The 11,058-nt window shown below is 42.6% G+C and overlaps 1 protein-coding gene across 3 annotated transcripts in view; it reads right to left on the minus strand.

The window, feature by feature from the left end:
* LOC124281409 (sodium/potassium/calcium exchanger 3-like) overlaps positions 1 to 10,761 on the minus strand; it is an 18,992-nt gene extending 8,231 nt beyond the window's left edge. Inside the window, exons 1-6 of one of the 3 annotated variants that reach the window (XM_046717466.1) lie at positions 10,458 to 10,761; positions 9,625 to 9,627; positions 4,723 to 4,897; positions 3,734 to 3,817; positions 1,724 to 1,827; positions 342 to 442 (exon numbers count right to left, since the gene is read on the minus strand). In XM_046717466.1, coding sequence (XP_046573422.1) covers positions 342 to 442; positions 1,724 to 1,827; positions 3,734 to 3,779 — 251 coding nt within the window. In that variant the 5' untranslated portion in view covers positions 3,780 to 3,817; positions 4,723 to 4,897; positions 9,625 to 9,627; positions 10,458 to 10,761. Of the gene's footprint in view, positions 1 to 341; positions 443 to 1,723; positions 1,828 to 3,733; positions 3,818 to 4,722; positions 4,898 to 9,624; positions 9,628 to 10,453 lie in introns of all 3 variants that reach the window. The other 2 variants (XM_046717459.1, XM_046717450.1) reach the window with 2 other exon arrangements.
* Between the last annotated feature and the right edge of the window lie 297 nt (positions 10,762 to 11,058).

Raw genomic sequence — 11,058 nt, forward strand, 5'->3', positions numbered from 1 at the left:
TGTTTTGTAGTAGCAATATCATTAATAAGGATATGGTGGTAGTAGTAGTAGTAGTAGTAGTAGTAGCAGTAGTAGTAGAAGTAGCAGTAGAAGTAGCAGTAGTAGTAGTAATAGTAGTAGCGCTTGTTTTGTAGTAGCAATATCATTAATAAGGATATGGTGGTAGTAGTAGTAGTAGTAGCAGTAGTAGTAGTAATAGTAGTAGCGCTTGTTTTGTAGTAGCAATATCATTAATAAGGATATGGTGGTAGTAGTAATAGAAGTAGTAGTAGTAGTAGCAGCAGCAGCAGTACCAGTAGCGGTCGCGGTCAACATGAAGGAGGAGTGTGTGTGTGACTGACCAGTAGACCTCGGTGTCGTTGATGACGATGACGAGGGCGAGTACAGACAGGAGGTAGAAGCCTGTGTCTCTGATGACGGGCCACCACGTGAGGTGAATCACCTGCATCAGACAGGAGAGAGTCAATAGCTGCTGCACACAAGGTCTACATTCTCAAAGAAAACACAACAACACTGCATTTGGATACGCTTGAATGTCTCAGTAGTCTATATTTGGAATTTGTGTACATTAGAGTCACATGTGCCGGTGGGGTAGCCTAGTGGTTAAAGCGTTCGCTCGTCACGCCGAAGACCCGGGTTCGATTCCCCACAGGGGTACACTGTACGAAGCCCATTTCTGGTGTCCCTGCCGTATTGCTGTGGGAGCGGTGGGGTAGCCTAGTGGTTAAAGCTTTCGCTCGTCACGCCGAAGACCCGGGTTCGATTCCCCACAGGGGTACAATGTGTGAAGTCCATTTCTGGTGTCCCTGCCATATTGCTGTGGGAGCGGTGGGGTAGCCTAGTGATTAAAGCTTTCGCTCGTCACACCGAAGACCCGAGTTCGATTCCCCACATGGGTACAATGTGTGAAACCCATTTCTGGTGTCCCCCTCCATGTTATTGCTGGAATATTGCTAAAAGCGGCTTGAAACCAAACTCACTCACATGGGCAGGTGACACTTTAATGTCATGTTTCATGTTTCAAATTTAACAAAACTCCAAAAAAATCCATATTACCTGCACTTACCTAAATACATGTACAGCGCACAAAAAACACCCATGTATACTCTAAGAAAAAACAACAACATCGCTTTCATATCACAATAATTAATCTGCCGTGAGTAAATATAATATGAAAGAATCGCGTTATCTTCGACTAGCTTTGAATGGTACAAAATCATTATAAAAATTCAGGTGATGTTCCGTGAACATATTTGACTCCCTGTTGAAGCGTTCATTGATCTGTATATTCCGTTCCACAAAGAAAGGGGGCACTGGTTCAGACTGACTGAACTCTCCAGACTATGTATCAAAAAGGTTGTGGCTTGTGTATTTTGCCGTGAATGAAAAACGAAACAACAAAAAAACAAACCCAGAATCAGTTAATCAATTAATGCCTTGTTAAGCAAACGTCGACAACCAAATACATTTAGACCAGTATTGGCACAGGTTTCTCTTTCAGACGCGGTACATCTCAGTTTCCAGGCTTTCCAAATGTATATTTTATGGTCGTTTCACTGGGAATATTCTAAACTGTGAGGGAAATAAACAAATATACAAACAAACATGTTAGCTCAAGGCGTCATGTGTAAGCTGTTGTTGTTGTTGTTGTTGTTGATGATGATGATGATGATGATGATGATGATGATGATGATGATGATGATGATGATGAAGCGCTACCTACCATACCGGCCAGCAACCCGCAGACACCTATAATGAACAGCAGGTTGAAGACTGCGGACCCCACGATGGTGCCGACTCCCACGTCACTTTTGGCGAAAAACACACCTGAAATATAAACAGAGTAACACCACTTCTAATCTTTAACCCCGCACTCAACAACAGTTTAGCCGTTTTAGTTGGTCTTTTTTTAAAACTCGCACTCAGCGATATTCCAGCTATATGGCAGCGTTATGTAAATAATCAAGTCTGGACCAGACAATCCAGTTATCATAAGCATCGATTTACGCAATTGGGATACGTTTTAGTTGGTCTTTTTTTTCAACGCCGCATTAAAATATGGTACTTGTTGGTCCCTGCCTGGCGCTCGCCATAAATGGGTACAGCAAGAACTGGTCGGCTCGGAGTCAGTATACTGTGTCTGAGTGGGGTATTCATGCGTCACTGCGGCAGGGCAGTATAAAACCAGATTTGTCTGGACTAGTACAAGCAGCCACACATACACGTATGCACGACGTCTTATGAGCGAAAGATTCTCAAGTACGACGTTAAACCCCATTTCAACTCACCTTTTACGCCGCACTCAGCAATATTCCAGCTATATGACGGCGATCTGTAAAAAATCCAGCCAGGACCAGACAATCCAGTGATCAACATCATGAGCATCGATTTACGCAATTGGGATACGATGATATGTGTCAGCCAAGTCAGCGAGCCTGACCACCCGATCCCGTTAGTCGCGTCTTACGACAAGCATGGGTTGCAGAAGATCAATATTCCAACCCGGACCTTCACAGGTCCCGTTAGTCACATTTAACGACAATTCTAACCGGGATCTTCGCGGATGATAGCCGTTTTATTATGAACAACGAACCCATCGTCGGTGTAGGATGACAAGCATGGAACCGAGACATCGCGTAGGGGTAGCCTAGTGGTTAAAGAGTTTGCCCGTCACGCCAAAGACCGGGTTCGATTCCCCAACCGCAGATACTTGGTTCATGCATGTCATCGTATCCCAGTTGTGTGGATAGAGATGCTAATATGCCAATCACTAGATTATTTGGCCCAGACTGTATTATGTACAGACCACCGTCATATAGCCGGGATATTGTTGACTGCAGCTTTAAACAACAAACGAAACAACATAAGCGGATCCAGTGTGCACCCCCACTTTGGTCCTGAAGGTTTATTAAATGACCATTGAAACACTTGTGAAAACGGGTGAAAATTAACTGTGCATCCCCCTTCTCTAAAAAACCTGTGACCGCCCCTGAACAAACAGCGTGGACTGTATAAACTCCATCCTCGATAATCTCCAGGGTATACGTTACGATCACTCTCCACTATACCCTGGATGCATCCACGGCTTGGCCCGATGATTTTATTACCTCCCTTGACTGGCTTTTTATCCAATCAGGTGTCTACGCTGGGAAGTTGAGCGAACCAATCACAACTCACTTTCGCTTCTTAATTTATCTAACCGTTTAAACTTGGCAACACAATTGATGCAGAGATACTCTGAAAGAGGTAGAAGGAGTTCTTTTATATATTTTTTGAAAGTTTCAGATCTGTCAATTTTTCTGTATTATTTCCTCAAAAATCTGAGTGGCACTGCGAACAAACCTTCACGACTGCGGCCGCTATCTTTGTTGTCACTGGCAAGTTCGGATGTAACAGCGGCTTAGCTGATTGGCTACTGTGAGAATGCGGAGCCAGCCAAGGGAGGTAATAAAATCATCGGGCCAAGCCGTGGATGCATCCAGGGTATAGTGGAGAGTGATCGTAACGTATACCCTGGAGATAATCGATGATGTATAAACCCCAAAGGGTTGAGAATAAACTGAGCGCACAGTAACTGGAGACAAACATTATACATTTTACGTGCGCTTACCGGCATGATGCCTATCTCGCACACTGGCACATGACTGAACGCGGACATGATTTGAGTATGCGTCCGGTTGTGGATTTGGGGCATGACAAAAATAGGCACTTTATCATTGTAATTATTACTGACCAATGACTGACGTGAACAGCTCTGGGGCGGAACTCCCTGCTGCCATAAAGGTGGCCCCGGCTACATCCTCTTGCAGACCCAGATCTGGGGACAGAAGCATCCACTTAGATACAGGTCAATCACACATGTCTGCCATCTTGGATTATCAACAAATCACGACACTTTTATAATCTAAAAGTAAAAACATATGTAAGTGTATTTTATCGAAAGTACAATTGTGTACTCATGGACCATGCTATTTAATAGGGCATAATTTTTTTTATGTGTTTCATGCAGCCACCAAATTCTGAACATATGGGTCGGTCGGGTCTGAAAAATACAAACTAAGTAAAAAAACTTAATAAAGACAAAATTATCCGAATAATGTTCTTGATTCGCATTTACTGTAATTCTTATTACAATTTCTCGCGTTTGACTTTTGAATGATTAAAACATTTTAGATAAACATTTTATATGACGAGGCGGTACGTTTTAGGTTCGAGTCGGCGTTGTTGGAATGAACACGTTTATTACGATCTGACAGATATTACGAACTGTTTGGGGTTACTGAGCACTCACTGTACCTATAGTGGAAATGTGTATGACGAACTACGTTAATTGGTGGCCCGTTAGGTATAACCATAGTTTACTGTACACTGGAACCATAATGATATAGTTTCAACATAACAATGTTCGTCTTCATGATTATTATTATGGAATCCTAGAATGGACATTGTCGCGTTGCCAGCACTCACTAAAACAAGCAAAACGTGCCAAAATAAACAAAGTGCAACAATGGACAACGCGACATTTTGGCCATTTGTCGCATTGTCGCGATTTGAATAATATTTTTTATTCATCCAAAGGGCGACAATGCGACATAATTGTCGAATTGTCCGCATTTTAACGTTTTCTTTACACATCTTACATGGGGCGTCAATGCGACAACGTGACATAGTTTGACCTTGAAAACTGTCGCATTGTCGCCCTTTATCGATGACGTCACCTACCTTCACAGATGAGCTCCAGCGAGGCGACGAAGTAGTCGTCACAGATGATGGCGAGAGACGCGAAGAGATAAATGGCGATAAACAGATGGAGGACGAAGCCGCCATCTTGTGTTTGCTCCAACGTAAAGAAATTTCCAAAGAAATTGTCCACCGATCTCGGAGTGCAGTTTTTCTTCTGTAAAAGAAAACAAAATAAATATTTAAACTGTACGGAAGACTTGAGAGCCCCACTTTCTCACTGAGACTGTTTCCTAGTCGCAAGCAACGTGAATCGTGAGTGAAGATGGGTTTGGCCGTTTTTAGCAATTTTCCAGCAATATCACGGCGGGGAACACCAGAAATGTTCTTCACACATTCTACCCATTTGGGGAATCGAACCCGGGTCTCCGGAGTGACGTGCGAACGCTTTAACCACTAGGCTACCCTACCGCCCTGGAATCAAGAAGAGGGCGCATTCCATTTTCGAAGCATTCAAATATTAATACGCTGGAAACATTCATGGGTGCCCGTGTATCCTAACAGTTTTATCACAACAATAACAATTGGATCATAATGACTCATTTTGGTGATAGATATGCTTTCAACAAGATAATACGACGGATTATTTTAAAACTACCTTCGTTTTTCTCATTTAAAACAATGTTTTTATGCTGTAAATGTTGAAATATTCCAAGTATGTCACGTGACCGAAGATACACAGATGTGAAAAGCCAACATCGCAAATTGAATAGTTTCCAATTCTTTCATTCATTTATAGTTCATGCATTTATTCGTCGTTCGTTCGTTCGTTTGTTCGTCCTTTTATTTGTTTGATTACTAGTATACACTTTTATATAACCAATGTTAGGGTTGTGCAATATTACCGGTAAACCAGTATATACCGGTACAGTATCTTGCGATACGATTATCGCGATATGGTTCAGATTCTGCAATATATTGGGTCATCCAGAGTTAGCTCCCTTTGTATCATCTGCGCTTAATTTCCAAGCAAAGAATGTGCTCTAAAAGTGCCAAATAAACTTTTATTTCTGTTGGTATCATGTAATATTTTACAAGTGGGAGTATCTTAATAAGTGGCTCCAAAAGTGCCAAATATTCTACCAAATGCGTTACGTTTTGTGGGTTTAAACGGTTTCATATGTGACATTTTGGAGGAATTAAGGGACCTCTCATAATTCATGGCTTGGGGGGTGATGATGATATTTATGGAGAAGCATTTACAATGTGAATGACCCTCCCTAAAATTTAAAGTTTATGTACAAAATAAGTGAACACCCTCCCCTCCACCCCCTGCATGTCATGTACAAAATCAATGACCTCCGTCCCCTTCCCATAATTTCTTAGCATAATTGTAAACATAGTGTTATGTAAAAACAAACAAACAAACAAACAAAACAACCTGTGTGTACAAAACTGCTGATCCGCCTTGCTAAAATCACTGACCGTGTTATACTTTTACTATACTTTATCATTATGTTCTCAAACCTTTGTTGACCGCCTCCGTGGTGTAGTGGTTAGAGCGTCCGCCCGGAGAGCGGAAGGTCGAGGGTCCGATCCCCGATCGCGTCATACCAAAAGACGTTAAAATATAGTACTTGTTGGTCCCTGCCTGGCGCTCGGCATTAATGGGTACAACAAGGACTGGTCGGCTCGAAGTCAGTATAATGTGTCTGAGTGGGGTATTCATGCTTCACTGCGGCATGGTATCTCAGTGGGCTAGCATTATAAAACCAGCTTAAGTCTGGGCTAGTACAAGCAGCCGTAAATACACATACACACGCATGCACGTCATCATATGAGCGAAATATTCTCAAGTACGACGTAAAACCCAATTTAACCTCACCTCACCTCAAACCTTTGTTGCAATACCTCAATTAAACATTCCACATTAAGGTTCTATATCATTTTATTTATCTGTAAACCATTGGCATACAGCCATGCACAATAAGACTGGGAGCCTGAAAGTATGGTGTAATAGCAACTAAGAAGATAATGTCGCACACACAGAACTATTGTGAATCTATGATATACGCACTTGGACAGAACCCCTCCATTCAATATATCACAATATACATATTGCAATATCTCTTAAATTATTGCAATATATCGCAATATGAGAATCAGGGCAATATCCAGCCCTAATAACCATGGCATCATTTGTACTGCGATTTCGGCCGGGTTAGAACAGGTCCCTTCCCGTGAAGGTCCGGGTTAGAATTTATCTTGTCGTAAGAGGATCGGGTGGTCAGGCTCGCTGACTGGGTTGACACATGTCATCGTATCCCAATTGCGTAGATCGATGTTCATGATGTTGATTCCTAGAATGTCTGGTCCAGACTCGATTATTTACAGACCGCCGCCATATAGCTTGAATATTGCGGAGTGCGGCGTAAAACTAAACTCACTCACTCACTCACTCACTCACTATAACAGGCCCTAAACCACTGTTGCTGGTCATAACGGGCAAAAGTGGACCGAGTGTTCAGGCTCGTTGACTTTGTACATAAAATGTCCTCTTAACCCCAAAGGCGATAATATTTCCTCTCAATCACTGGATTGTCTGGTTAAGACACGATTATTTATAAGAAGTCGTCATACAGCTGGAATATTGTTGAGCGCGGCGATGAACAACAAACAAACATGACGGAGCGTGGGTACCAGCCTATCTACATCAACGGGATCGGGTGGGCAGGCTCACTGACGTGGTTGACATCATATCAAAGTTGCTTAGATCGATGCTCATGCTGTTGATCACTGGATTGTCTGTTCCAGACTTGATTATTTACAGACCGCCGCCATATAGCTGGGCGTAGATTTCCGAAGCTCTCTTAGCGCTAAGATAGTTGTGAGTTAATGTTAATGTATGGCACTTACGACTATCTTAGCGCTAAGAGAGCTTCGAAAATCTGGGCCCTGGAATATTGCTGAGTGCGACGTGAAACTAAACTCACTCACTCATCAAGCTGTGCACTATGTGAATGAGATTATCAAATGTCTACACACTATGGTGGAATAACAAATGCCAGGAATATGTAGGTGTATATGATTAATACACGAATATCGTCTTTTTTTCATGACCAGATGGTTAATATGTCAAAAAAGTCATCAGGAATGTACATAATTACTTTTGAATTCTGTTTAAATTATCGACATTTCGTTTTTTTCTTTTGGTACCCTTGATTATTCAGTCGTGGTAACAGCGTACTGATGTGGTCTGATCGGGGTTTATATTTTACTGTTTTCGGTGTCTCCGAAATGGATAACTATCACTCTGGACACAGTTCAACACATCAACATTTGGATGGAGGCGCCTGTTGAGTTTTAGGGTATTGGTTGCTAAGGGATACGCTTGATGTGCGTACATATAGCGGGGCTGCTTTAAACGCTGACCAGAAGGAGAGCGCGTTCAATGTTTGAAGCATTCCAAACATTTATACTTTTGAAATTATTGATAGTGGTTCTTAGTCGAGAGTGTTGTCGAGTAAAGTGAAACATTGGGTCTGTCATGTGAACCAAGTGCCTCTGTAATGTGAAACATTTGGGTCTGTCATGTGAACCAAGTGCCTCTGTAATGTGAAACATTTGGGTCTGTCATGTGAACCAAGTGCCTCTGTAATGTGAAACATTTGGGTCTGTCATGTGAACCAAGTACCTCTGTAATGTGAAACATTTGGGTCTGCCATGTGAACCAAGTACCTCTGTAATGTGAAACATTTGGGTCTGTCATGTGAACCAAGTGCCTCTGTAATGTGAAACATTTGGGTCTGTCATGCGAACCAAGTGCCTCTGTATTGTGAAACATTTGGGTCTGCCATGTGAACCAAGTACCTCTGTAATGTGAAACGTGTTGGTCTGTCATGTGAACCAAGTGGCTCTGTAATGTGAAACATTTGGGTCTGCCATGTGAACCAAGTACCTCTCTAATGTGAAACGTTTTGGTCTGCCATGTTAACCAAGTGGCTCTTTAATGTGAAACATTTCGGTCTGTCATGTGAACCAAGTGCCTCTGTAACGGAAAGCCGATAGCTCTGCTCAGATAGCTAAGTCTGCGATGAACGTTCCACTGTACGTTTGTCACGTGTCAAGCAACTCTGTCTGTTATGTGAATACGGCAACATTTAGCCTAGGCATTCTGTCAACAAATTTCAAATTGGAAACAATTTATGAACAACTTGCAGTCGACTGCCAACCATGGCAGTTTCAAAGATATTACTCTCAGTCTTATTGAGTTGTCATTTCCGACACTATTACATCGCGTCAAATCACCTGAATCAGTGGTATGTTACATTCTAAAGATAACCCAGACTACCACGAGCGTGAGTCAACGAAGTTTAATAATCCCTCACGCTAGATGCCTTTACATATCGCATTCTTTAATCACTTGTTTTAAATTACATCGTAAGGATTCCTTGTGGACAACTGGTTAATTATACTGACGTATGTTGAATTCTCAACAGGCAATAAATAAGACGTATTATTATTAGATATTAGATCTCCTACAGCGGCGATGTTGAATCTCTGCACGGTGTACATGACGCTGCTTCTCGAGACTACAACTAGCTTTGATTTGAGATTTAGATGGATGTTTTCAGATTGGTAAACATGGTAGCCCGAGGGTGCTTGATTAAAGGACAGATATATGATTCGATATAAAACATCAATGGTGTGCACTGTGTACGTGCGGATAGAAGTATGGATAAGCAATAGATAATGTTGGACATATATCAAACTGGACACACACACTGAGTATACTCTCTCTGTCAGTCACTTTCCTTCTCTCTCTCTCTCTCTCTCTCTCCCCCTCTCTCTCTCTCTCTCTCTCTCTCTCTCTCTCTCTCTCTCTCTCTCTCTCTCTCTCTCTCTCTCTTTCTCTCTCTCTCTCTCTCTCTCTCTCTCCATCACCTTCTCCTCTCTCCTTCTCTATTTGTGTCCCTATATTTCTTCCTCTTCCGCTCCTCCCTCTCTCTCTCTCTCACACACACTCTCTCTCTCTCTCCTCCTCTCTCTCTCTCTCTCTCTCCGTCCTCTCTCTCTCTCTCCATCGCCTTATCCCTCTCCCTCTGTACCCTATCTTCCGCTCCCTCCTCTCTCTCTCTCTCTCACACTCTCTTCTCTCTCTCTCCCTCTCTCTCACTCCTCTCACTCTCTCTCTCTCACACTCTTCCTTACTCTCTCTCTCTCTCCATCGCCTCTCTCACTCTCTCTCTATCTCTGTACCCCTTCTTCTCCTTCCGCTCCCTCCCTCTCTCTCCCTCTCTCTCACACTCCCTCCCTCTCCCTCTCTATCTCTAACACTTTCTCACTCTCTCTCTCTCTCCATCGCCTTCCCACTCTCCCTCTATCTCTCTTTTTTTATTTCTCTTCATTTCTCTGTGTTTATCCCTTCTCCTTCCGTTCTCTTCTCTCCCTCTTTCTTTCTGTATAAATATGTAGGCAAGTCGAGTATTCAGTCTGGTATATTTAAAATTGAAAACCAACCCCAACACCGAATACTTACTTCCAGTGTTTAGCGTTGAGTTTTATTTAGAATATACATATACGTATATAGTAGTTATAGAGAGTGTGACAGACAGAATACCAGAGATAAATCAACGATTGAAGCTATTGTTCACTCATGAGAAGGATGGGGAGCAGGTGGGGTGGGTTTGGGGTGGCAGGATTTAGGGGGGTTACAGCGAAGGGAGGGGGTAGAGATGATATTGGAGAGAGAAAACTAAACGGAGTCTGAGACTTACCTTCTCCGAGGTCGGCGGCCCTCCTCACTCTGTATTCTCTAAATTCATCCTCCTGTGTAATCGCATCTTCTTTCTCTCCTCCTATCACGCGGACTGTTGTGGTTACAGCAACGCTTAGAACATACACACACGCAAGAAGGGCAAGTTTCACAAGTCTCCTTCTCTGTCTAGCCCGTCTAGTGAGTCTAGACCGTTCTTCAAGCCTAACCCCTCCTTCCATTGCCCGATCCCTATCTCAACCCATTAATGCTGTATCGATGTAGAAGAAATACACAACCCTTCGTCACATGACAAGCAGCCCGAATAACACACGGGATAAATGATCCAGGTGGGCGACATTATTTATCATTTACCATCGATAGTTTGTATCGCAAGCCTTATTCAACGATAAATAATGTAAATGAGATTCATTTTACATTAATTTGTCCACAACACTAATTCCAACGGGCGTGCTAGTTCAAAGGGAGGTAACTGGTGTCGGTGTAAATATTTGCTGGAATCCGGCAGATATCAGAATAATTGTCGTCAGTATTATCTTTGTGGAGAACGTGTTTATATTTGTACGCACTGCGATAACATCCATGATCAAACCTGAGTTTAT

This window comes from Haliotis rubra, unplaced genomic scaffold (assembly GCF_003918875.1).
Source record: "Haliotis rubra isolate DU_JTF1 unplaced genomic scaffold, ASM391887v1 Scf108, whole genome shotgun sequence".
Taxonomy (NCBI): Eukaryota; Metazoa; Mollusca; class Gastropoda; order Lepetellida; family Haliotidae; genus Haliotis; species Haliotis rubra.